The sequence below is a fragment of the Melanotaenia boesemani genome, chromosome 6 (assembly GCF_017639745.1).
Source record: "Melanotaenia boesemani isolate fMelBoe1 chromosome 6, fMelBoe1.pri, whole genome shotgun sequence".
Taxonomy (NCBI): Eukaryota; Metazoa; Chordata; class Actinopteri; order Atheriniformes; family Melanotaeniidae; genus Melanotaenia; species Melanotaenia boesemani.
In genome coordinates, this window is record NC_055687.1 from 6,589,878 (window position 1) to 6,617,701 (window position 27,824).

Consider the following 27,824-nt stretch of genomic DNA (forward strand, 5'->3'; position numbering starts at 1 on the left):
TCCTGCTGCAGTTTTCATGAGCTAGCGGACAGTGCAGGTTTCCCAGCTCGCCTGATTATCCTGATAAAGAAATTCAATATTTTCCGCACACAGCTATCTCATAGCCAGCTGGCTGATCTAAAGATACTGTGATAAATAAAAACCTCTTTACACGATAGATTTAACTGCTTCATAGCTCCCAAAGTTTCATCTCAGTTATTGGGGGAATTTTACTTGGAATAAGTCTGATAGAATGTTAAGCTTTTATAATAATCAACAAGGGAGTCAATTCTCACATTTATGCTAATTTAATTCAGAAGAATGAGCCAAAAGACGTTCACTATATTAATCTGAACATTTAACACTACCGATCAAGTCATAATGTGTCACTCAAGGGCACTTTGTTTTCATCACATCCATAAAATTTTATTCAGAAGACAGAGGCACATATTTGACAATAAAGAATGAAAATCCACAGGTAAAGTTTCAAACATAAGTGTTTGGATGTTTTATTCCATAAATAATGTACAGTGTTGAGAGTTATTTTACAAAAGAAGAGAATAGGAAAGGAAAAGAGTCAATCATAAGCACAGACAGAAATATTTGCACTGTCCCAGAAAACAATGAATGTAACATGTGGGTATACAGCATTAAGATTCGACATGACTTCAAAAGGCAGACAATGATTTGTGTGGGTGATATGTTACAAAAAGGAGGGGGAAAAGAAAAAGAAAAAGAAGATCCAGTTGTACTTCAAGTAGTGTGCTTTTGAGGTCAAGTCGTACATTGAATCAAAACAATATATCTACCAACATGAGGTCACAATGTCTGAATATTTTGCTACAGAGGAAAAAAGGCAAGAGACAAAAGGATGTAAAGTTAATGTAAAGTTAACAAAAATACAGACCTGGATCAAAAAGCAGCTGCAAATACTTTCTTTTCCTTTTGTTTGTTGTTTTTTTTTTTTTTTTTTTTTTGCTTTTTTGTTTTATCAGCCAACATATTCATCTTAACATGTAATTTTTTGAGTAGAAACTCACCTCTCATCGTCAGATTGGTGCTGGCGCATCACCTCATCTGGTTGAAGCAAGAACTATTTGAAGCTACTTGACACAGGTCTGCGCAGTAATGAAAATGGAACCTTGGCCATTGCTATAAGCCATGTCAATCGCACACACATCAAGCCAAAACTCATCACCACTATGAATTCATTTGCATGGTTTGAACAGAAGACTTGCCGTAGTACAATCTATACACCCCGTCAATATATTCTTGCTACAAAAGAGAGGCAGATATACTGACACCAGAATGTTCTCCATATCTCTGAAGAGAGAGAAAGAAAAAAATATGGTTTCCCTTTAAATGATGATGATAATAATAATTATAATAATAATGAAATCATACTGTAACTGCATATGTCAAATGACAGTACTCTCTAACTTTCGTAAAACACCTATTCTGATCACCACGTCACTGGACACCACCAATGACGGACTGCATGTCAAAAGTCATACCAAGCATATACAGCAAAATCATACAAGAAAAAGAAAATCAACTTTGCTTTAATTAATAAATAATATCCAATGCAGGCTTTCATTTAAAACGATAAAATTCACAAACACCATACAGATAAGGAAAAGCCAAAAAACAAGGTAAAGAACTTAAATACATACTTTGCAGATTTTGTCAAAGAGTCGCGTCATCATTGTCATCTTGCCTGTGTTGTTTGCTGCACTTTACAGTATTCCAGGTCTTTTTTAGTTTGTTTCTTTCGATACTGCAGATGGCAGCTGGTAGAGTTTGGCAGGAAGTCACTTTCTTTTCTTTATGTACACATGATGCATATAATACATCAGGATCCTGCATGTAGACATATTTTATCTGTTATTGCGATTCTCTTGCTAAAAACTTAGCTATTGCAAGGTTAAAATAGTTACAATCTCACTCTCAATAGAATTCATATACATCTCATATAATATTATTGTTATGGCTCTTGCATCAGTGAATTTATTGTGCTATGGATAATAGTTAAAAATAGATTATTACTATGACAGGTGCAACAAAGACTATAGTTGCTGCAGTTCTTTAACATAAATCTCTTTTCAGTTCACAGCAAACAGCTTGGGGAAGATAAATAGTTTCATTCATATTTATAATTCATATATTGGGACTAAAGAAAATGGAGAGCCTGTAGCCAACTAATGGGATCTAGCCTAAAGACAAAAAAATATATAGATACATGTGCTACAGGTAAAGTGGATTCAGTGGACTTAAAGTAGCATGACCTAAAACTCAATATGTGGCTTTGGTTTAAATCAGATTGTTGAGAACAGAAAGATGTACCTGCTAATGACAGATATTGGAGTTGCTCTGAGCTTAAAGTAAAGTTTCCGCACAGAACATTAAGGCTTCTCTGAAAGGAAATCTCGACACAACAGCAAGTGTGTTAGTTCTGCAGAAAAATGATGTTTTTTTTTTAAAGCCTACACAGGAGACGTGATCTGCAGTTGTCATTGTGCAACTCCTGCTGCAGAACCTGAGCTCGCATTTTCACTAACATAATATATGTGAGTGTGAGAGTTAAACAGAAAAGTCAGTTGAGGATAAAACTTAAATATAAGGCTATGGTTGCACTTGTTATTTCACTAAGATCCTGGAGTTCAGGCAATCCAACAGGATGGCCTGAGGTGCTTCTTGGCATCCCTTCTCTCTGCACTCTTTGCATTGCTCATTTTGTGCATTGAAATTCATAACATGACCAGATGATGCACAAGTTTTGCAATGCATGGTCTGGCTCAGTCAGCTGTATGCAAAACTGACTTGGAAGCATCCAGAGCTGCTACTTAATTCATCCGTGTGTAGTCAGATGATCAAGGTAGGTCACAAGTGTAAGCCTTGACAATATGAGTTTCCTGCACGGTGTGCTTTATGCGTGCATATTTGTCTTTTCACTTTAAGTTTTTACCCAAGACGGGGAATGATAACCGAGGGTGAAGCTTTAAGTTCTCTGACAGAGTTTGTGTATCTTATGGCATAGTGTTTCTATGCCTTTCTGCTTCAATCTTCATCATTCATCATATGTGATATTCTTCTCTCCTCATATTACAGCGTTCATATGCATATAAAGGGGCATAAGGAGAGGTATGAGTCCCCACGTTCCTTCTGCAGAAAGAAACATCAGCAGTCCTTCAGTGAAGAGGATTCGCCTTGATTTTAAATTGGAAGAGCTAATATCAAACCGTGGTCTTCCATAGTCCTGTGCATGAAAGTCCAAAGCAATTCTTTAAAAAGTGCAGGCATGTTTTTTTCCTCTTTAAAAGTTAGCAAATTCTTAATCCTGTTGTGCTTTACTTTGCAATCTGGTGGGAGATTTGATTAAAAACTAAGAGGATCTCGTACATGATCCTAGAATCCAGTTAAACAGCAGAACTCTGTTTAAAAAATGGCTGCTGGTGGGTGCAACAGCACAGGATGAGGGAGGATGTTTTAATGATGTTTTATATACAAGGTAAGGGTGTTTAAAGATGCTTTCCCTTAAAAAGATGAGCAGGACTCTCTGTCTTCATTCCAAGTCTTCTTTCCTGGAGTGGATTAGAAGTGGCAACATTCTCCGTCACAGATATCCACCCTTCAGTTGCAGACCACAGAATATCATGTGAACATATTGCACTTTTCCCCCTTTAAACTGAACTCCTTCCATGACAGATACGACTAAGCTAGGCAGTGGTGCTAATGTGCAGCCACACAAAATTCTGCAGGAATCCTGAAAACAGAGCAAATATTTGGTTTTTGTGCTTGAATACAACTGAGAAGCAATCGATATTCCACTCTTTTTCCCTTCAACTACTTAATTAGTTGACAATCAATAAAAACTAAAGACTGTACTCAAAGATTGCCCAATTACAGTTTAACAAAGAAAATCAATAAATTAAGACTCGGCTGGAGTTTTCTGCTGGTCTCCAAATCCAATGCTCCTAACAACAAATAATCCGTGTTGTGGGGTTGTGACAGTTGATCTGCAGCAACAAGAGCTTTGAGGACAATCAGACTCTTTTTCTTGAGCTTGAAAAGAAGCAGCCACAGGGGAACATGCCCTGCATGCTTATCCAAGAAGATATAGATCTCTGTCCTCTATATTATAGTCTCTCATTTAATTTGCCACTCATTACATGTCAGCAGCTTTGGCTTTCAATATACAGCTCCCTGTCTTGCTCCCAGGGCTACAGTACTTAATGAAACTGAAACCAGCCTCCCACCCTGCAATATTCTGTGCAAGATAACAACCTCTGGTAAATAGAGTCCTTTTCCAATATGCAATATATGCATTTTAGGCAATAACTACTTCAAGTTCATGTTTCATCTAGTTAGACAGAATGCAATATGCTAAAGTTGCACTGTAGAAGCCCTCTGCCTCCACTTACTTCTCAGAAGAATGATGATTTTAATTACTGTTGCCCATCAGGGTCTTAGAGAATATGCCAGATACCTAGACAAACTTACAATATGTACACCAAAAGCTCCATAAAAAGCAAAAAGGAAGAATGTGGCCAGCTGATGGCCTTCCTACAAAAAAAAAAAAAAAAAAAAGCACATCTTAGCTGTCTTTTGCCCTCCATCCCAACAACAGCCTCCATTTACCTGCTAATTATTCCTTTAATTTGGGAGTCTTTTTCCACTTGCTGTTGCCGTAGCCTCCTCTCACTGTCCTCGAGTCGATTCTGGTACTGAAGGAGGATCTTATTGGTCTGCTGCTCCTGCATTAGGAGCCTTCGCTCGTACTCCTCCAACTTTTTGTGGGACATCACCAGGCGGTCCTTCAGGGAGTTGATCTCCTCCTCGTACTCCCGTACCTGAGGCAGAGATGTGGAGAGAAGGTAAAACTGACATGCGGGTGGGTGGTGGTGGGGATGAAAACACTTTATCCACACTGTGAAAAAAAAAAAACCAAAACAAACAGCCACTCAATTTTGAAAAACAGATTATTGAACATTTGGCTCATGGCTGTGTGAGATCTCCTCAGCAATGACAAATATGACTCAAACACAAATAAAAGATGTCACCTTAGGGTTGGGAAAATATGACTTTCAATAGTGGTGACTTTCAAAAGTTTTGAGGATCAGAAACAAAAAGGTTTAATAAATCATGACTTTTATAGGCGGCCACAACCGAGACACCACATGAGTGAATGTAAAAGAGAAAGGACGTAGACTGAGTTGGGTTGGGTGTTCTGAAGGTCTTCCTAACAGCATATTAATCAATCCCCACATTTTTAACCCTCATACTGGGTTTGGGTCAAACTGGACCTGTTTTAAAGTTTAGGTAAAAAGAACCATTCGCTTTCTTTTTCTTTTGTTCTAATTTAAACAAGACTTTTTTTTTTAAATATTCAATATTTTATGTGCAATATTCATCAATTTTAAATATTTTTTACACACTCACCTCGGTGGGTATACATTGGTACTATTGTATGGCTTATGAATGTATGTTGAAGGTATGAAAGTTGATGCATTGTTGTATGTACATGTGTACGTTTATGTATGTGTTTATGTACATACGTAAGTATATTTTTATCATTGGTTTACATTATTAGACGTGAGTCTGTATCCAAAAAGTGCACTCTAATTATGTTGTACATTCTTGTTTAATAGCAATAAAGTATCCTATCCTATCCTATCCTATCCTATCCTATCCTATCCTATGGTATTCTTGGGCACTGTACTCTAATTCACTATAGGAAATATATTGAATAAATTTAAACTGTTTTTTTTCCATTAAAAAATGAGCAGTATATTGTGAGATTAAGGGGATATGTGGATAAAAAAATAACATTTCAAACAATATTTACATGGAAATAAATATACACTAAGTTAGCTATGAGGTTAAAAATAATATTGGATAATAATTATTGTTTTTTGAGTATTTTGGGTTGAGTTAAATCACAGGTCAAACTTGACGTACTAACACAAAGAACATGGGCTACTTTTGAGCACATCGTTAAACTATATAATAGAGTACAAGGCTTTAGGGGGACAATACATCATAAAATAGGAAAGGGGGTTAGGGTTAGTGTTTTTGTAGCATGGGAAAGAAAAAAAAACTGTGGAAAAGCACTTCTTTTTTTGTCATGGAGGTTTGGATGGGAAAATTTGACTAGATTTTTCAGAACATCGACTGAAAAGAAATTTCCCACAGAAAAGGTTCATGTGCTGGAGTTCCTGTGCAAACAAACTGCAGATCATTTCCATGTTTTTTGGTCTTGGCTGTTAAGTTACCTGTATCGGGTCAGAGTACGGACAATTACCAATAAATATTTGTTCCATGTTTTACTGATAGTGAGTAAGAAAGCAGTTACCAGTGGGTTAAATGGATTAACATGGTATTTATGTAATGGATAATTGACATTGATTTTGAGGCAGCATATAGACAAGTTTACAAATTACTTGGATTACATGTGTAATCTTTCAGATTTCACATAAAACCTGTTTTCAACAACCCCCTCCAACTTCTAAGCTACTTACAGGTCAGTTTTTGCCACTTTTCTCTTTTTGTGTGTTCATTTGTGTTACTTAATAACAACAAGGATTAAGTCTTATGCATTCAGAGTAAGAAGACACCTACCCTGTCCATGCGTGACTCATCCATGCTCTTTGAGTACTCCTTCAGTTTGAAATCTTCGCGGTCAATCCTCGAGCTTTCAATGTCAGCCGACAGATGAGGCATGTTGGAGACCCACGCCACCGTTCGCTCATTTGCTGGGGTTGGTGGGTTGAGAGTAGATGGAGACTGGGAACCCTGCAAAGAAAGGAAAGCACACTGAATATGAGTTATTAACTAGATAAAAGTCTCTTTCTTAAGAAGGCATTTGATGCAGGATGTTGCCCAGAGTGCCTCAGAGAGACATATATGTAGCATGTAGTACATTTTATGTGTCAGGGTTACAAACAGTTAAAATTCTTGTTCAGTAATAGCTGCGAATGTCAGAGCTGATGGAAAAAATGGGAAGAAGTGTGTAGATATTACCTGTTTGCTCATGGTGGGTTTAAGAAGGTGCTGTTGAGACTGCTGCTGTGGTGACTGCTGAGTGCTCTGACTGGTTCCTTGTGGACTCCCACTTTCCCTGACAGAACTCTGCTGGTGGGGAAGACCTGGGGCGGTGTTGTCTTTGACCGACAGCTGCCGGGGCCCTTGCTGCCTGCCGCTGTATCCGGACTCCGGTGACTGAAGGAGGTTCCCGCTCTGCGGCCTGGTTTTACCGGAAGCGGTGGGCGCAGCGGCCGCGCTGACGGACAGCTGATGGGAGGTCTGGGACTTGACGCGCTGGGTGGGAGGTGGAGCAACAGAACTCTGGCGCATGGGTTGGACTGTGGAAGGAGGCGTGGTGGCCAAGGAAGAGTGAGATGTTCCTGTCTGGGATGTCATGCCCATCATTTGCTGTTGCTGCTGGAGATCCTAAGAAAGAAATATAAATAAAAACTTTACTTTGCTTTTTTCTTTGTTATTTTTTTATTTTCTGCAGATAACCTAGGAGTTCCTGAAATATTTAGTTTTATGTGACGGACTTTTAATTTTAAACCCTTTCAGTTGATAAAATCCTTTGGAGTTTTTCTTTTGGCTTGACAATTACAACAGTATTCTTGCAAAATGTAAGTTTTTTTTTTTTATGGTTTTATGCTTGTTTACCCATAAAGGTTTTTATTCAGGGAAGGAAAATCGAAACAACCCAGTATAGCAGTTTTTTGACAATGTTTGTATTGACTATGTGACTGCCAGTTGCTTGTGTGCTGGCATGTGCACGGAGTGAAAAGGAGAACATGGTGGGTGGACTTTACCATTGAGGCTGCTCACTTTTTATCCAGAGACGTTTACATGTTTGATGAATGTGTCAGGATTCTACAGGATTTTGTTTCAAAATTAGCTAATATATTCTTCAGCACCAAAAATTGCATCTTTTTGTCCATTCTGCCCCAGCCTAGAGTAAATACCATAAGACTTATGGTATGGTACTCCTCAGCTATTTTCTTATATAACCCACTGCTATATCCAAGCGTCCTTAATTAAACAACCATGTTGGAAGAAACCCAGTGGCTCAGGGAAAACATTTCTGAGTCCAGATTCATCATGTTCCAGAGTGATGGGAGCATCAGGGTATTAAGCGAGGGGAGTAAAGTGCTGCACCCATCATTACTTGGACCTGCTTGTGCATGGTAGGGGCAGCATTATGATCTGGAGTTGTTTTAGCTGATTAGGTTTAGGTTCAGGAGCGCTTATGAGTCCAAAAAAATTGATCAACCGATTACTTGAATACACTAAATATCCTGGCTTTTTTACCCTGATAGCAAAGGTACATTTAAAGATTAAAGATGATAATTTTATGATTGATCAGAGGCCCTGTTTTCAGCTTGACACATTTCTTTAGTTTATATATATATATATCTTGTTCCAATGACTTCAAGGTCTCATGGAACCAATATTTACCTGCATATGCATGGACATCTGCCTGCGTCCATAGTCCGCCCTGCTGTAGTCGTCACTGTAGCTGTGTGAGTGGATGATGTTGGGTTGGCCCAGGTGACCGTCCCTGGTCCTGAGCGTGGACAGATCTTCACTGCGAGAGAATCCCCCATGGGCAAACTGTGGGATGTAGGTCTGATGAGAAGGCTCAGGCTCTGGGGCCAGGAGGAGGGGTGCTGGGGGTTGAGCCCGGCTGTGCTGGTGATGGAGCTGTTGCTGTTGAGGCCCATCAGCCGTCGCCAGATGAAAGAGGGGATTCTGGAAGGAAAGCGGGTAGCGCATGGCGGCGGCCTGCTGTTGCTGCTGCTGGGATAGCGAGTCGGTGGTGGTGCCCATCTGGCTCAGCTGGCTCAGCCGGAGGCCGCCGGACATGCTGGAGCCGCCAGAGCCAGCTGACAACCTCCCACCGGCCCGCAGCTGGCTGCTCAGGCCCGACCCCAGGCCGCCACCGCCTCCGCTGCTCAGCCCTCCGAAGCTGCCCATACCGGCGATGGAGGCCTGGGAGGAGTTGAGCATGTCCACCGACTGCAGGTTAGACACGCTGTTCATTCTGGAATCCTGGAGGTCCATCATAGATACGCTTTTACTGACACTGAGCACCTAGATAGTAAGGGATATGAGGCTAGTGTGCCCCTATTATTTTGTTATGTTAGGTGGCCACGGATGATATGGGTGAGGGTGGTGCAGGTGTTTTTACCGCGAGGCCTGCTTGGGTATCGAAATGCCTGAAAGTATTTCCCAGGAAATACCGCTAGGATGAGTAGCGAGGTGAATCATTGAAAAAAAAGCAGATGCCATGATAAACTAGAGCCTCAACAACACAATGGCAGATTCCAAAAGTATGACTACCATGCATGTCATACTAACCTCACTCTGGGTAGGATTAAACTAGTGGATGGGATGATGATTCCCCAGTTCAGTGTGACAAAACTCACCTTAGGGTCTGGTTCTGTGATGTCCGAACTGCTCGTGCAGTATGCTGGACTGGAGCGGGCCAGGGGAGGACGTGATACGTAGAACATCTCTTTGGAGGCTCGATGAGGATGGTCGCGGTCCTGAAAACTCATCTGAGAGCGGGATGGCATGACCCCTCCGGTGGAGGTGGGGGAAGGCAAACGAGTGATATCTACAGAGCTGGAGAACAGCAAGAAGTAAAGCCAGCTGTAGCTGAGGGTAGACACTGTTCAGTAATGAAATTCTGTACTAAAAAATTAGGAAAATGAGGGTAAATTAAATTACACAAAAAAAGCGCATAAAATCTAAATGCATCTTTTCTTTGATTAGTCCAAATTCTGGGGACTGAAAGCAAACGTTTACAAGAGCTGATGGTGATATGAGGTGGGTCCAGAAGATCTGAAATGTATTACGGTACTAGACCACGGGTAGGCAAGTTCAGTCCTGCAGGTTTTAGATGTTTCTCTGCTTTAAGGCACCTGATTCAAATTAAATGGAACCAACAACTTATCAAGTTCTGCTCAGTGGCTCATTCATTTGAAACAGGTGTGTTGAAAACTTGTAGGACTGTGGTTCTCTAGACCCAAACTTACCTAGCCCCATACTAGACCATTTAATGCTTTATAAATCAACAGTAGTATTGTAAAATCAGTTCTTTGCTGGTCAGGAAGCAGGTGGGCAGGTGGACGGTCTCAGAGCTGGAGTGATGGGATCTGCTGTCTGGGGAGTTGAGCAGTGATTCAGCTCCAGCTTTTGGATTGATTTTTGCAGCCGACCTGTAAATAAGCTGTTACAATAATACAGTCTGCTGAAAATAAATACCTGAGGCAATTTTTCTAATCACACAGCAAAATTAGCCCTTTGATTTTTAAAAATACTTTTGAGGAAATAGCTGGCTGTGTAACTGACTTAATGTAGTTGTTGATATTTAGGTCTAATTCTAAGAATACACACAGATTTCTGGCTTGGTTAGTGCTTTTTTTAAAGTTAAAGTGTAACTACACACCCTATGTTTTGCATAACCACCCACTGCCGAATTTGAAAAATGCCTGAAACTGCAAGGGTTGGGGTGGGAGGTGTGATCAGGGGGCGGAAAGTGTCAGGATACACAGGCAGAAATGATTGACAGACAGCAGCTCGGCTCACTGGCAAGATGCAAAGTGAAATTCACAAAGCATCTAAACCAAAGAGCAGTATATGAGGTGAAAGACTTTTCCCCTCCTGAATCTGCTCAGCTACACATGAACAAGGTGGACCTGAACCGTATCAGTCTGAGCCGTTAGCGCTGTTGCGCTGGCCTGTCTGCAGCTCCAGCAGTTCTGGAAAGCTGTGGAGACTCGCCGCAGGTTGTGGCAGCTGCAGGAAGTGCTGCTGTAAGTTGCTGTTGCTGTCTGTCACCAGATGAGGATCAGCAGGAAAGGAATAAAGTCTGGTGTTACTTTTACACCCCTAAAAAGCACAAATCCATCACATTGCAGGAATATTTCATCAGAAACTCTGTGAAAGAATAGAATATCTACATCATAACCTAGTTTTACCCTGTAGAGGAAGTTATGAGCCATTTCTACCCACAAAATTCTGTTTTTAAAATACGTTTAAAAAAATACTAATTTTATCAATATTATAGGTGGTTTTCATCACAATTAAGTAATATTGTGTTGTTTAGAGCTCAAAAAAAAAAAAAAAGGTTTTTTGGGTGCACTGCCCCTTTAAGTAAAGACAGACACAGTTGAAGCCAAATTCTTAGGAGTCATTGTTTATAGTAAACTAAACTGTAAAAAACATAAATGATGTAAAAAAATAAAAATAAAAAAATAAAATGTCTAAATTAATTTAACTGCTGTATTAAGCTTAAGATCTTCTGTGTCAGATCATTGATCATTTGGATATAGAAACATACTCTGCACCCAAACTAGGCAGAGATGACAATGAAAGCAACAGTAAAGAAGAAGCATCAGCATAAGTTTTGGGATCATGACCAGAATAAAAAATGCTGAAGATCAACTCTGGTAGTTCAGAGGAAGGGACTGTGAAGAGGCGATAACAAAAATGTTTAGATTATTTACAAGAAAGCAACACGTGTCAGCTTTGTGCCAGAAAATTATATTGATCCCTAAGTACATCTCTTAATACTTCCTTTCTTAAAACTCATTTGCAAGGTTTTCCATAGCCATTACACACATCTGAATCCCGTCCACAGTTATTCATCGCATGTACAATTAAATAGGAGTATATTAGAAAAGCTAATGATATGAAACAAAATATAGAAAAAAAAAAAAATCACTATTCAGTTGGCTTTTCATTGCTTTTATTCATTTTGACATCTCAACTAAAACTGCCTAAAAACTAGTACAAGTGTGTGGCTACCATTTTCTCATCTCACTCCTATGTTATAAACAATCATTTGCTCTTTGTATGTATGTTTCGTTTAATGCACCTGACCCCAAGTGTGTGCCTTTTAGGAGGTGTGGGGCAAATGATGCTTCTGTGATGTTTCTGAAATATGCTGTGGTGTATCTGGTAGATTCATAAATTCTGAATGCATAGGGGAAAAGGGGAGGCAGCATCTATAGTGGCTGTGGCCAACTTGAGCAAATAAATGGAAGCAGGGAAGAAGTGCAGCCAGATCTGGTGGCATCTAGATGTGAGGGTTTTAGTTAGGAAATGTTTGTGGAATTCGCTCACACATAAGTTGTCCCAACCAGAAAAATGTCAGTAAGATGATGGATGAGAACCACTCGGTCAATGTCTAGTAAGTCTAGAACAATTGTGACGGCCCAGACTTCATGGGCCTCTGTGGGTCTTGCTATGTTTATTTGTGATATTTGCTTTGATATTGTGTTGCAGGTCTTGGTGTTGATGGCAGATTGAACACAGCTGGCCAGGGTCTCCATGTGCCATAAAAGGTCCACCCTTTCCAGGGTGGGGCTCAGTCCATCTAACATTTAGGGCCTGGCCTTTTGTTTTTATTGTCTTTTATTTGGTTTGGTAAAGAGTCCCATTCAACTGGGGAATAAAATATGTTCTATGGAAATAGTGTTTTCTCTTATTTGCTATGGTCCATGAGCTGACCATGACACAATAACAAGTACAAGATCTCAATATTTTAAGTCATTATTGCAAAAAGAAAAAAGAAATAGAAAAGAAGAATCATATTTTCAGCATTTAACAGTGGGATCATTTGTAGCTGTCAATCAACAACCCTAAACACAGACGTCCCTACCTGTTAAGATCCCTCATCATGAGATTCTGAAACTCTGACGAGATGCCGCGGTTGAAGCTTGGCCGTGAAAGCAGCCTGTCCGACTGTCTGTCCTGCATTCTGTCCGTCTGATGGCTCGGCTGTCTCTGGAGGTGTGGGTTACGCAAGGCCATGCTGATGTCATTCAGGAGGCGGGGCAAAGGACCCAGTTTGATGACGGCATCCTGTGGGTAGAAGAAAAAGAAGTGGGTTGTTTTTGATGCAGATTGATTAAATCCATAATTTTTATGGGATCGAGTGTAAGTGCTTCATTAAAATAGCATTTGACAAGTAAACAAGAAACTAGGCTAAATGAACATAAATGCAAAAGAACACTGCATGTCTCAGTTGTACCACAGATGATGCTGAACTCAAGTTTTCTGGGAGTTTTAGGGACACCTAGTAGTGTGTGATTTATACTGAACTATTTTGTTTTTACCTTGCTGAGCTGAGCCATGACCTCCCACAGGAGACTGTGCAGTATAGACAGCTCCCTGCCCAGGTCGATGTATCCCTCAAAGCCACCTGCATTGCTGACACTGTCCAGGTTGGAGATCTCGTACAAGAACTGTTGCATGGAACCCCACTCCATCTCTAAAAACTCATTCATGAAACACATGTACTCCTCTTTACTGCCAAACCTGCAGGTGGAAAAGGAAAGGAGGAGGTGTATAAATAAAAAAAAGAAAATGAATCTTTACCAGAGAATAAAATTACTTGACTGTAGCTTAAGTGGAACATTTATTTCTACATAAACACCTCCTGTTTGCACCATCAATGGCTAAAAGCCAAATATTGTGTATGTCTGTGAGTCAGCAGAAAATAACTTTTGGTTTTCATTTGTTAGTGCTGTTAAAGTCATAGTTGTATTGACAGTTGCACTGAGAGTAAACAGTGCAAAACACTTAGGAGAAATTAGGTTCTCTAAACGATCCGCTTTCGTCTGATGACTGAGGCTATGTTCAGATTGCTCATTACTCACTACGCAGAGTTAAGGGAGCCCTTCTGATTAAGTTTACACCAAGTTGCTCAGGGATCACCAGCTCTGGACCTCTTGGGCCAGTGTCCTGCAGGTTTTAGATGTTTCCCTGTTTCAACACATCTGATTCCAGTTAAATGAATCCTTCAGCTAATCAAGTTTTGTTCAGTGACTCATTCTTTTAAATCAGTTGTGTTGAAACAGGGAAACATCTAAAACCTGAAGACTGTTAAGGACCAGAGACACCTTCCTCTGGTTTAGGATATTTAAACATCAACACTAAATAAAACTGTTATTATAACTTGTTTTACCCAAGAAAATGCTGGCTTTTCCATATTAAGGATGAAAGAATTAAGATAGGTCTTTATTGAGCACATTATCTAGTCAAACATAAAGTCATTGGCTGATAACTGCCACAAATCAAATCAAGCTGCACTGACTTGGAGAAGTTCGCCAGGTTTTGCACTACTTTAGCGATGAGGGTGAGCGTGCGTGACGTCTGCTCGTCGGGATACTCCTGGGTGAGGTTGAAAAGCGATGGGGACATGATGGCAGGACAAAGGAAGCGCAGGAAAAGAGAACCACTGATGAGACGGTCTGCGATATCTTCCCGACCCCTTTCAGCACAGCGCACTCTCCACGAAGCAAAAACTTCCTTCAGCTCCCGAGGGAACACGCTGTGAAGACACAAAATACATTTCAGTATAAAAAACAGCTAACCAGAAATGTACTCTGTATTAAAGCAATTGTCAAATTTATTTTCAAGTTACTAACAGCTCACCAATGAGAATTAACAATTTTGCAGAGTGCCAATTCACAGCACATTCGCAGATTGGCTTGGTGGTCTGGCAGCACAGAGGGGGGTATTCTCATAGGGTCCACTTCACAATTTTCCTCTGACTCATACAAGGCCCTTATGAACTCTCCTGTAAGAGACATTTCATTAGTAACAAGTTAGTTGTTACTGATGTCAGGGTTAGTGCAAAAATCAACACTATTAGTCATTAAAAGTTATACAAAATGAATCTATCTTTGATCAAAAGCTGTTTCTCAAACTTGCAACTCATCCCTGAGTGTGATTTAAATGTCAATGTAATGAATTTTACTAGAAAAACACACCTGAATTTTACTCCTGTTTACAGTCATATATAATTGCTGATTTGCTTTCACGCCACATGAGTAGCAAAAATTTTAATTTGCGCATGTAAAATGTAAAACAGTAGCACATTTACAGGAAACTAAAAAATCTGTGTGGATCAATCATATTGGTTGTTGTGTGGGTTAATGTCTTTCCTTGTTTATGGAATTGTAGCAAAAAAAACAGACTAAAATAAATAAATAAATAAATAAAAAACTGTACTTATTTCTAGACTTATTGACACTCTGCAACAAGGTCAACAAGGTGGATGCAGCTTCTTCAATTTTTCCATTTGTTTACAATTGAATAGTCATTTATTACTGTGACACTACTACTTCGAGTCGTAAGAAATAATCTAATAATTACATTATCTGGACCATTAGGCAAGAGGAGCTCTTAGCGACCAGACGATCCAGCTAAAACGAGAAGCACTATTCACGCCTGAGCAAGGCACCTAATCCACGTAGTGCTCCATGGATGCTGCACCTACAGCTGCCCACTGCTCTGGGAGCCTCTAGTAAGCGTGATGACTTTAGTGGGCTGAATTCAGAGGTCAAATATCTGTGTATAAAGCATGCTTGGGTAAATTCTCCTCATTATTCATTGCATGAAGTCACAGAGGCAGAAATGATGTCTTCTCTAAATCAATTGTGCATTGACGTTAACTTGCACTGATTTACACTGAAGCACCAGTTCTCACACAGGGACTGATCACCCTTTTCCACTCATGCTGTCAAAGTTTTTCCAGTCTAACATGTAGGTGAATAAAACACAGCCCAATCAGCTGATCTGTTAGCATTGGGGGGTCTTCAACATCGTTTAATGCAATAATTTATTACATGTTAACATGACCAGCAAGAAAAGCTGAAATCTAACTTTCTCCTCAGATTCAAAGGCACTGATTTATGTGTTGGTATTCTCAACTTTTAATACATTTTAAAAAGGATCTGCAGGTTTTAGCATCTCGGTTCTCACAGCTGTCCCTCCTTCTGTACTCTTACCAGCATCCTTCATATCACTGAGCACAACAGCATTAAACGCACAAACTGTTAACCCAAAACGGGAAGCAAAGAACACTCCAGCCGACTCTACACAGTCATCCTCACTTTGATCAACTTCACAGGTTTTAAAATGTTTTGAAATATTTATTTTAATTCATATTATTCTACTGTTTTTTATGGTTTTGTTGTTGTGTTTCTATTTTTTCAATTATTAATTCACTATTTAACTTTTTCAATAGATAATTTGGTCTCATACAATGGGGGTGTTAAATATTATCTAGATAACATTACTGTTTACCGTTATAAATGAAAGTGTCTATTCACACTGACGTGTAATTCCTTCTCATTCTGTTTGGTTTAGTTTTTGTTGGAAACTGTTTGTAGTTTTGTTATTTCCTCATGTGCTTGTGCTGTAAGATTCCTTCTTCTGGTTTAATTTATATTCTTACTTCCTGTTTGATGTTAGTGGGTCTATCTTCTTGTGTATATAGTTCAGCTTATATCCTGCTCACCTCACTGGACATTAATTCCCAGTATATCTGCTTGGTTTCTTTTGTTCTTTACCAGTTGATTGCTTGTTAAAATGTTCTCAGTCAGTCAGTTGTCTTAGTTTTGCTTTTGATTAGTTAGTTTAGGGTTTTTAATTTGTTAAATCCAGGTTTCGCAGTCCACCTGATCCACCTGACCCTGTCTTTGGGTCCAACTCCTGGTCTTTCTCCACTAAAAACTTACATAAATAATCATTAATATGACCAAGCTTGTGAATAAAACCTCTTGCTTCTTTTTATATTTTATGGATTTTTTAATTTTTTTGTTTTTTAGAATATCAGCTTTTTGAATGCATAGGCATCAGACTCGTGCTGTAATCTAATCTATCATCAAACTCCACACAGCTATACTAAAAGATGGTGTGACTGTTAAGAAAAGTTTGAAATACAATCTCTTCACCAGAACAATCTTTTAAAGTAATAACTATGTGGCATGCTGAAAGAAACTGGTAAACAGCATATTGATCTTGGCTAAAATATGCAGCCCTATATCGAAAAACTGAGAAGGGTTAAAAAAAAAAAAAAACACCACTGTGACAGTCCTTTAAGCAAAGATAATCAATGAAAAATCTGTAGCAAATTTAGAAATTTAGAAAAATTCCGCAGTGCGACTGCTGCTTCCATCTAAGTTTACTAATTGACCAATCCGCAGCATAGAATGGGTTGATCAAAGTGACGCTGGGGGACGTTGTAATTAAACCAAAACAAATTCGGACAATGTAAATGCCAAATGAGTCAAATATATGCTGTAGATCTTCAGGCAAAACAAACTAATCTGGTTAAGATGCAGCAGCAGGAGTCTTCTGTGGGACAGTCTGTCCTACAGGTCATGCTTTTCCTCTAATAAGGACTCAGACTAGGAATAAACAGCGATGGAATAGAAGTGCTAATGTTAGTAAGAAACTAGGGAACACCTGAACACACACACACCAGTAAAGCGTCATTTTTCTATCTGTCAGCTCTGGAAAGTTTCTAAGCATTGACATGGTGTTTGGAATCGGTGTTTCTCTTCAGTAAGTCCTCATCTCGTCTGCCTGCATCAAACACGATGTCATTGCTAAGTTCATTGAATGCCAGTCGCACAGCGTTTGTAGTCTGTAATGAGGGTTCTGCCTTTGACTTAGCATTTGGGGCTGTTTGGAACTGATCCCTGGTCTGATGTGGTCTAGATGCAAACAATACATAAATAAATAAAATTAGCCTTTTTTTACATTTCAATAAATTAATTAAAGTTTTTACAAATCAGCAGCTGTGTGTTAATTAATCTAAAAGCGCTGTAGAATAATTCAGTACAGATTTTAATATCTGTAGTCTTGTATTTTTCAGCAGGATCTGGTGTAAAGTGGTCAAAGTTCCTAAAACTGTAGTGGAATCGCCCTTTGTATATTTCACAAATCAAAAGCTGGTCTAGCATGGGTCTAGGCTACATCTGGATCTCTGGATCCCATTTATGTACTCATCAATTATTAAAATGTTTTTTTTTGTTTGGCCACAAAAACTCTACACACCGGAGATCCAGCACAGTGCCAAAATACTTTAAGCCCTGTATAAAAGTCAGACATATACAAAGTGGCTCACCTATAGCATCCTTGAGGTACTTATGTCCAATCAGTTTGAGGTACTCTTCTATGGCTTTGGTGGCCAGAGTGTTCTCTCTGAATATAAGGTGTTCTCGGTCGATGAATCGGTCTACCTCACACATCGCCATGTCTGACAGGAAGTCCTGCAGGAAGGGAGAACCGTATTACTACACATGTATCACAAAGCTCTGTTTTGAATGAGTTTTTAAAGAACTGCACATGTGTATATGTCAAGTAGAGGGATCAGTGTCCAGTACCTTAGCCTTCCCTGTGCTCTGCAGTATATGCACCAAAGCACAGGCCACTTCCTCTTTGCTTTTGACACTTAGCACGGGCTCCAACACAGCACACAAGGTGCGGTAATTGTTGGTGACATACTCTGCAAACTCCTTGTATAGCTCCATGGGCAGGATGTTCATGGTTTGGAAGCGGGATTTGAGGCGTAGCGATGCATTGATGATCTTCCCTCCTCCAACACCAGCTCCCTTTGTAAGCACGCTGGGCTGGATGACGGGGTACCACTGCTCCACAAACTGACGACCAGTGATGCTTGAGATGGGGATGCTTACAAGTCCTAAATATGTACTCTTTTCCTTCAAGGACATAGAAAAAGACAGGGAACCATTTTCTTTTCAGTTGTGAAAACTGTATCTGACAGATATAACTTGAAAGAAGTTTATTTCAAAGACTTTGTCTGGACTACAGGTACGTGATGATTTTTTTAATTTTTGAAATCCTTTAACTGTAAGAACACACCAGTACCTGGTAGTATTGTGTTAATACTATCTTAAGGTGGCATGAATTTACCAAGATGTTGGCCAACTTCACCGTTTCTAGGCTATGGTGCAAAACGTTTGACATTCAAATGTAACAGAATCCGAATGTCAGAAACATGGAGAGTCAAATACAATAACAAAATACAACCTCTAACAGGAAAAACTAACATAAAATATGTCAACCATGGCTACAAACAGTTGCATGGTTGACCATGGCTAACCACAAAACAGTAGTTGTTGTCTAGGTTTGTCACCAGACAAAGATGGGACGAGCAAATGGCAGACCTCGACTCAAAGAAGATATCTGAAGACATGTTCCCATCAGTCTTGTTGAGATTTGATGGAATTTATTGAGTTTATAGTCCCATTAAGAAAAAACATCAGTATGAGACCAAAGAAACTGATTATACTGTCATCAACAGTATTTCTGACTGAAACACCCATTCCTACTCTGGTATTTGATTAAATATCTGTAATATTGAGAAAACTGATGAGTTTTTCAAAATGTTAATAAATAATCCAATAAGAAACTGACAAATAATTTTAGATAAAAACTCTGGTTTTAACAACAGGTTTCTAAAAGATATATTTTAACTATTCTAAAAGCAACTCAGCCTCTTTTAGACATTCATGCCACCCTGCTAAGCTCTCTGTCACCTTGCGTCTCTTCTTGTCTGTCTCCTTGTATAGATGAAGGCGTAGATTTCGGACGGCTGGCAGGTTATTAAATTCGAAGTGCTCGCCCCAGAAAACGGTGTCTGTGCGGGGCTTGCTGGTGGTGCGGGCGTACAGCATGTCGTCCAGACAAAGCTCGCAGTAGTAGCGTTTCTTAGCTGGAAGTTCCCGGGCCTCTATGATCCACAGTTTGAGCACATTATCCACCCTCCGGCTGTTGTCCTGTGTAAAGAAGAAGCTGGGTCACTCAAAGTCAAATGCATCTAATAAGCAGAATTATAAGGCTTTACAGATAGACGGCGAAACATAAAGAAACTGAAATAAAAATTTTAAAGACGTGGAAGCAAAGTTGGTGTGAATAAAGGGCGACAGCAGGTCAGCCTGCAGGCGAACAGAGTAAATGACAGGAAATAAATAGCCAGTGACATGGTGGGTTGGCTACTGTGGATAGTACTGCGGTTGATGAGTTGCTCTCAACTCTCAATGTGAACACAGAGACAGAAAACAGCACGACATGCACACAAAAGAAAGATGACAGAAAATGAAAAGAGTAATCCACTTCAACACAAAAACCCCCCACAAAGCACACAATGCACATGTGCAGTAAAGAAAAGGGCAAACAATGATGGCAATGTTTCTGCAGACAGCTACACTTCCTAACACTTCCTAATCATGATCACAAAGCCCAAGTTATATTTGGCATCTCCCGCAGCAGAAGAGAGCGCCATGGTGATTGGAAAGTGATGTTTCAGTCAACTCAGGCTGACTCATTTAATTTGGGCTGAAATGTCATTATTTCCTTTAGACTATTTAAATTCTAATACCAAATCCCAAATGTGTGAGAACCATTGAGATCTTCTACTAAAGTTTATTGTTTGTATGCTCCATGATAACAGGTGCCAAGCATAAGGCATAATTAATTCCAAACCTCTGAGTTTGAATGCGCTGGGCAGCTGGTGGCTCAGTTTGCCAGAGCGCATATAGTGCAGCAGCACCAGCATGGGCTCGAGTTCTCCGCCTCAACATCGTGTTATATCTGTCCTATCTCAATTTTATTATCAGAAGACTAATAACACACTGAATCACGGTGGAGTGGTTGCTCCAGGAAGAAAGGTGTAAGGCTCAAAGAGGGGCTTAAAGGGCCTGGAAAGTTAAGAAGAATAATGATAATCCTTGTCTTTGTGGTAAGTCTTATCTCTGCTGGTGCATCTGGTCTGAGATGCATGGTGTGTGTTGTTAAGAGGTAGGGGAGGGAAAGGGATTTTAGAGACAGCAACACAGAGGAATCCTTGGAGCTTCATGACTCAGCCAGGACCCCCACGGCATGAGCATCTGGACGAGGGATCCAGCTTACATGGCGCTTTATCTCAGACAGGCTTAATATCTCTTCAGTTTCTGGTTGCTATCAAAGCATGTCCTGAATTCCTGCTCACCTTTAATGATAAACGTGAGGAGAGTAAAAGTTTACCAAACTGTGAAATCTGAGTGAAAATCAAGATATTGGTGAGACAAAATGAAGGGCTGAGATTAGCTGAAATAATTAATAATAATTAGCTGAAATTCATCTAAGAGGATGGAAATCAAATCCTTAAAATTTAGAGATGCACTGGGAAAAATCATTCCTGAATTGCACAACAGTGCTGAAAAAAATAATGGCATCTCATCAACACAGATAGATGTCATTGACACACTATAGGTCCACTAAGTCTCACTGTCATCCTCTTTTCTCTTTTCAAACAAGAGCTCACAAGAACTGGTGCCTTAACTTTGGCACCAGTTCCTCCAACTCCATAATACACAAATGTGGGTTAAATTGTTCGATTCAGTCTGTAAACTGTTAAGATTGTAAGATTTTAGATGACAGAAATTAGATGACAAACACACACATATATGTCTGTTCTTATTTAGGAGAATTCAAACTAAAATACTGTTTTCTTTATGCACACACATTAGGGCATCAGTCTTCCTGGACAGAATAAGCCAAATAATATTCTATGATCTGCAAACCTCTTGACACATTAGCACGTTCATGATAGTGTGATGAGCTGAATAATAATTTGGTTTGATTCATAAGACTTAGAGTTCACTCATATTTAAGGGATATTTCTATTTGTTTGCAATAGGGTTGTGTAAAGTACAGTACTTACAATACGTTCATGAACTACTTATAGTAGATGCTGGTCACTGCGCTCTCAGTTTGGAGATGTAGGGAAAGTTTTTTTTTGTTTGTTTTTTAGTTTTTAAATAGGAAAAATTTGCTAGCTGCTGCTTAGAATGGGCAGAGCAGGAGAATGAATTTTTGGCATCTAAAACAGCTCACGTCTCTACATCAGGGTTACACTCACCTGGCTTAAATGACTAGGTCATTAAAAGGTTTGTAAAGAACTTAGGAACATACAGTTCAACTAATTTCATTTAGGTGTGTTGGAGCAGGATCTAAAACCTGCAGGGATTTGGTCTCTGAGGACCGGATTTGGATAACCCTGACTAGAGGTTTGAGCTAAAGCTGTTTCAGGGACTGTTTTACATGCATTGTGCACTGTGTTTCAACACAGATGTTCTTTAGTTGAGAACATGTAGTACCGAGACAATGTCGGAGCTAAACCTTTATCGGGGGACCATATACTAAGAAAGGAAATAATTGTGTTCCTTTCTCTAACAAACCCACTCACAGACACTGCTGTGATAACCGTGGACACATTAGAGAGACATTAGAAATTAAACATCTTTACATTAGTAATCTGGATCACAGGGTGGAAATACCTGTAAAAAAGTTAAAAAAGTAGAAACAGAATATAGAAATTTATATTGGTTGTTTTGGGGTGCAGTATGTGGCACTTGATGGGGTAGTAAGGAGATGAATGGCTTCTCATCCTAGTAGTTTTTGTTAACTGTCTGGTGGCAGTGGTAGACTGGATTGGGAGATATTGCGGCTGCTGACAGTAGGACTAGGGTCTATCTCGGCCTGATCTGTGTCCTTCCTCTAATTTTTGATTTAAAAGTCAGAAATATCCCCTTTTCCTGTTATTCTCATATTTTCCTATATAAAAATCAGACTGGTTACAGGCTATATGCCTACGTTTTCATGTCATAGTTTACTTTAAAATCAACAAGCAACTTTGCTACCCTTCTGTTAAAATGAAACTGGATCATGTAGCTCTAGCTTAGTCAGTTCTAAGTAACATGGATACTGAGGTACTCTTTGAGCATCTTTATAGTTTATTTTTAGCTCCAATGTGAAAATCTTAATTGATGTGTAGCCCCTAAATACACTCACTGAAAAACTAAATATGACATGGTTTCCCCACATTATCTTACATCTAATCTAGTGTTTGCATGTAACTAGATTAGCACCGCTACGTAGCTTCATGCTAACATCAGGTTACATAACATTAGTAGTTGTACTCGCACAAGGACAACATCTTTTCTAGAAATATGAAGCCAAATGTTAATATTTTAAAAGTATGACTAATTAGGAAACTAATTAAAATTTTCTTCAAACTTGTGTAGTGATGCTGGTGATCCGTGAGGGTCTGGAAAGACTTTCCTGTCCCCCTCCTCCAGTGACCTGTCAATCACCTGAGGTGGACACTGGGGTGTCCATTCACATTTCTGATAACTGTCTGACAGAAAAGTTATACAGTATAGAACATAATAAAGCACTTGATAATAAAAAAATTCTAAACTTTATTTCTCTTTGTGTTGCTTCAAATAAAGTAAAATTCATTATTCTGTTGTTGGGTTGATTAGCAGTTAGCTTAGCCCTCCCATTAGCATCTGCTTCTCCAAACAGCAAATGTTCTGACTGGAAAAACATCATTCATCAATTTTTCACAAAAACCCCACTTAAATAAACAAAGAGACATTGAAGGTGTTATAATTTTAGCAAAACAGTCTCTTTTTCTGTCTCAATATTGAAAGATGGACAAGTTGCTCTAGATCGCTTGTAACAGTCTGGATATTATCTGTGTAAAGTTTGGAACCATCAGCATCATACACTGTAGTTGTTGCTACACCACACTTTACGTAGACACTCCTACTGATGTGTTATCCAATCATCTGCTTAGTATTCTTGAAAGTGTGTTTTTTTTCAGTTGGTTTTATGTAACAAAACATCTGTCTTAAATCCGTTTAAAATCACCTGGATATCCTGCTTGAATTAGTTCTTACATGGGGCTCACTGAGCATCGGGACTCATGTTTTCCTCTACTCCTCTTGTCCCATCAGCACCACTTGGTTTCAACCATCACAGACATGCTGGGCTGATAAACATCAACCTGCTGAGTAGAATTCACTAAAATCACATTACCTGATTTGTGGTTTTTCAAAACAGCAATGGGGGCCCTCCACCCTGAAACATCACTGTGTGCGACTTGAACATTTGCTCTGAGAAGCTACTAAATTGCTCAACACAGACACACACAGACACAAGGATGGAGTTCACACAGAGAAATGAAGCGGTGCGCTCTTATTGAAAACAAACAACAACGGGAGACAGGGAGGAGAGAGAGAGACACACAGACAGAGGGATCATCCTTTTTTTTCTTCCTCTACCGCATCCCTTTCTCTCCCCTCACCTTGTTGGGCTTGACAGCTCTCTGCAGGTTCTCGATCCATTTGTCTCTCTCTGCAGCTGAGCGACACGCAAAGCACTTGGTTCCCGATGCTGTAGTCACCTGAGGTTATAGCCAATGGTAAATTCAACAACCACAGCCATTAGTCACTATGGAGACTGCAGCTAAGGAGCCAAAACAATGTCTTGCATTCACTCTCAGCCTCTGTCATGTTCCACTAATGAAAAGATGATGGAAAAGCTGAGCTAATTTAAATATCTGTGCTGTGTTCTTTTCACAGGCTAATAAGAAAAATAACATTCAGTTCACATCTTTTTTTTTTTTTTTTTTGTCAGTTTTTTTTTTTTTTTTTTTTTTCTGGTGCCATGAACTGTTTTGTACACTGTATTTGTGTGTGAGGTTGTTTTTGCTTGTCTGTCATGCAGCTCAGCTCTCACCTCAAAGCAGTACTCCTGTCCCAGGATGCTTGAATGGACAGGTTTGATAATGGCGTCCTCGTCCAGGGTGAGGTCCAGCGCCTCGGCAGCGCTGCTGGGAGACAGCAAGGACTCATGGGAGTGGGACTCTTTGAAGCTCTGCATCAAACGGGTCCTGGGAGAGCGATAGTTTGTTAGATGTTGGTGAAGGGAGATGAGAGAGGAGGGGTTCTTTTTATTGAAAGCAGCTTAGGATTTAGCACAAGAAACTGTAGAGAAGCTCCTCATGACATTATCTGCATGTTAATTGTACAATCTGGTGAAGGATTTTCTAAAATGAAACCATGAAACCAATGCCAAATGAAACATTGACATGTGCTAACCAACAAGTCATCGAAATACTTCTATATTACTCTATTCAGACTGGATGTGATGTGTATAATCATTTCATACTTTGAATGCATCTCCTTTTCTTGCCTGACATGAAAGAGGCACTCAAAGGATTCAGCTGCCAAATAATTTTGTTCCCTGGTTTAAATGGTGAGAAATAAAGGTTCAAGTGAATGCTGGCAAGTTAATGATGGGTTAAACTGTTCTTAACCTAATTTTAGTTTTATGCAGAGTGATGCAGCCCAATAGTTCAAAACTTCTGCAAGAGAGTAAGATCATTTCCACAACCACAGGATTTGTCTTTATATATATAAAAACATACAGCCTTAGTGTTGAATGCATCACTAACTAATATTTAAAGAAAATCCTGTAAAATCCAATTTGACCATTGTATAAAGAATAATTTAAAAGGATAATTAACAATAAAAAAATTATTTGAGCAGTTGCTTACAATCAAATGGATCCCATTCACCATAAAATGAACCTAAATACATGTTTATTATTTTAGATATATCTACTCCATTTACTCTCATACATTTCAAACTCTACAAACAGAATCTCAAAATAATACTTAATAACATCCTCAACCCTGAAACTTATATAAGTACAAACGTTGTACTAAAGCCCATTCACCCCGCTTGCCTTTCAGTTGCACACATGCATGCACACAAACAGTTGACAGTTATATAGCGACTACAGACATATGAAGACATAATGAGTCCAACCAGAGAGCAAGGAGTGCTGGTCAGGTACGATGAAGTCCCCTTCACACCAAAAAGAAAGGGGGACAAAAATGATAAAACAAAACAAATACAAAAAACAAACTAAAGGCAGAAAACACACTGTATATCCTCGACTCCGCTTCTGCTTCTCCCCTGCTTGCACTCACACTGCTTTTGTCTATATTCAATCATAACGTTCATCAAGAGAGCGCTGATTGCATGTAGAGAACTGAGGAGAGAGGAGCTGAGAGAGTGAGGGAGTGATAAAAATAGACCCAAAGGAATGAGTCAGATTGAAGGGAATACAGAGGAGAGGAAGAAAACAGTGGGGGAAGTCAGAAAAATATGAGAGAAGGAAAGAGTGGAAATTCTGTTCGTTATGTAAACAGTAGATCCTTTTGAGAGGAAGAAAGAGAGAGTATGGATCTGAGGAAAGAAAGTGGAGGGAGATAAGGATGTGTGAGGGTCGGGAAGCGTGGAGGGATTGAGAAGACAGCAGGAGCGCTGGAGGTAAAAATTAGGTCTATGCCAGGTCGCAGTGGGGAAACATTAAAAGACAACACACAACCCTTGCAAAGTATTTGTTACACATCATGACAGATGAAGCACACACCTGAGAGGGAAACTCAGCAGCAATGACAGACTGGAAACAAGGACACGGCAAACTAAACAAGAGCAAGTCTGACAACAAATACTGAATGGTGAAATTTCACTTTAATCTTTTATGGGTTTTACATTTTTTCTAAGAAGAGATTAGCCTACTGAACATGAAAATAATCTTTTGGTCTGTTTTTAGGAACTTAATATGAAGCAAACATTACAGTTAGACAATCGATGTGCTATGAAGGTCTTAAAAAACGAAAAATTCATCATATATTAAGACTGAATCTGTCCTGCTTTGTTTAGGCTTAGCAGAGTGCTAACATTAGCATGCACAAGCAGTAACATTACTGATATAATAATTTCAAAGTCCAGCTTAAACTCCCAAAAACTATAAATGTTTTCAAAATTGGACATTTTAATTTTTGTTTTAATTTTTTAGTTTTTGACAAAAAAAAAAGGCTGAATATGTCATCATACCGTGGAGCTCTATCGGTGCTCTAATAAAGCTAGCAGGGGCTAATGCAGCTAATGGTTAGTGACTAGTGTCTGTTCGTTTAGCAAGAAGCGCATTAGGTTCCAGCTCATGCTTCATCACGTTCAATTTGTTCTGCAAGTACTCAGGCTTGGTTTCTCAAACCTTCTTAAATGTAGGGGCTGACAAATCTTATGGTCACAAAAAAAGTTAAAGGTTTAATGACTGTACTCTATTTTATTTATGATTTCTAGTACAGTTTGCTAATTAGTAACAAACAATACCATATTTTATGAACAGACAGTCCTTAAATTTTACTTTTAGTTATTGCTTAGACTAATCAACAACTTTGTCCTGATGTACCACAGGATGATTTAATGGCTCACCCAAGAAGTCTGATCGGTGTAAAAGTCTCTCTGACTGTTAATTGGACATTTCTCTTTTTTGCTTTTTTTCTCTTTGGACTACATTGGTGGAGCTACATTAAAAGTCAATGTACCTGCAAAATCAATGGAATCAAACATCCCAGAGCCATAAGGAATAATATTTGAAGACAATAGGTTCCTGAGATATTCCAGAGATTAGATTTTTCAGAGAGATGTTAATAATTTTATTATTTTTGAGCCTGTAGTGCAGTTAAAATAGCTATTAAAAACATTCTGGTGTTAAATTAATTCAGATTTTTTAAGGTGTTGCCAGTCTGCAGTCCTGCTGACCTGAGGTGTAAAACAGCTCCTTAATCAAACTGAAACTCAAAAATGTGTTTTCCCACGGCCGTGATTATATACGCTGGGTGTGTGTTTATCTTTGTGTTGGAATATTTATGCTGCAGCTTGCGAGTTGCTACCTGATTAAGCTGATGCGTTTCCTTGAAACACATCAGCTCCTTGGTTTCCTTGGTTCCTTGAAACCGCATTGAAAAGCTGCTTGAGAACAAGCTAAGATATACCATGCCTAGTCTCAAGATTAAAACCACCTTATAAAACATATTTCTCAAAAACGGTCCTGTGATGTCTGGCTCTGGGACGTTTATGTGCATCAACTGGATCCCGTGGGTTATAGAATAACTATTATGTTTGCACTGACATCTGTGGAGGCTGCTGCTGTTGGGGGAATCAAAGTGTCAAAGTAATACCAAGGCAGTTTAAAAATCAATATTCAGAAGTTCAAGTGTTGTGGGTGATAAAATCAGGTGTTGAGAGCTATTACTGAAAAATTATGTGCAAAGATGAATATCACTGCAGATTTTACAGCCTGTTTGAGAG

At 39.3% G+C, this 27,824-nt stretch overlaps 1 protein-coding gene across 10 annotated transcripts in view; it reads right to left on the bottom strand.

Annotated features, from left to right (window-relative positions):
• Window positions 1–27,824, bottom strand: part of syngap1b (synaptic Ras GTPase activating protein 1b) — a 207,054-nt gene that overhangs the window by 35,009 nt on the left and 144,221 nt on the right. For 6 of the 10 annotated variants that reach the window (XR_006010703.1, XM_041987630.1, XM_041987629.1 and 3 more), the window contains 14 exons: window positions 24,394–24,547; window positions 23,960–24,058; window positions 19,365–19,604; window positions 18,189–18,524; window positions 17,930–18,074; window positions 14,446–14,590; window positions 14,105–14,341; window positions 13,125–13,326; window positions 12,668–12,870; window positions 9,426–9,624; window positions 8,455–9,048; window positions 7,000–7,428; window positions 6,598–6,771; window positions 4,618–4,829 (listed from right to left, as the gene is read on the bottom strand). Coding sequence is in view for 9 of the 10 variants with exons in the window: in XM_041987630.1 (XP_041843564.1) it covers window positions 4,618–4,829; window positions 6,598–6,771; window positions 7,000–7,428; window positions 8,455–9,048; window positions 9,426–9,624; window positions 12,668–12,870; window positions 13,125–13,326; window positions 14,105–14,341; window positions 14,446–14,590; window positions 17,930–18,074; window positions 18,189–18,524; window positions 19,365–19,604; window positions 23,960–24,058; window positions 24,394–24,547 (3,369 nt within the window). In the remaining variant the exon portion in view is untranslated. Of the gene's footprint in view, window positions 1–458; window positions 3,561–4,617; window positions 4,830–6,597; window positions 6,772–6,999; window positions 7,429–8,454; window positions 9,049–9,425; window positions 9,625–12,667; window positions 12,871–13,124; window positions 13,327–14,104; window positions 14,342–14,445; window positions 14,591–17,929; window positions 18,075–18,188; window positions 18,525–19,364; window positions 19,605–23,959; window positions 24,059–24,393; window positions 24,548–27,824 lie in introns of those variants that run through there. The other 4 variants (XM_041987631.1, XM_041987628.1, XM_041987627.1 and 1 more) reach the window with 4 other exon arrangements.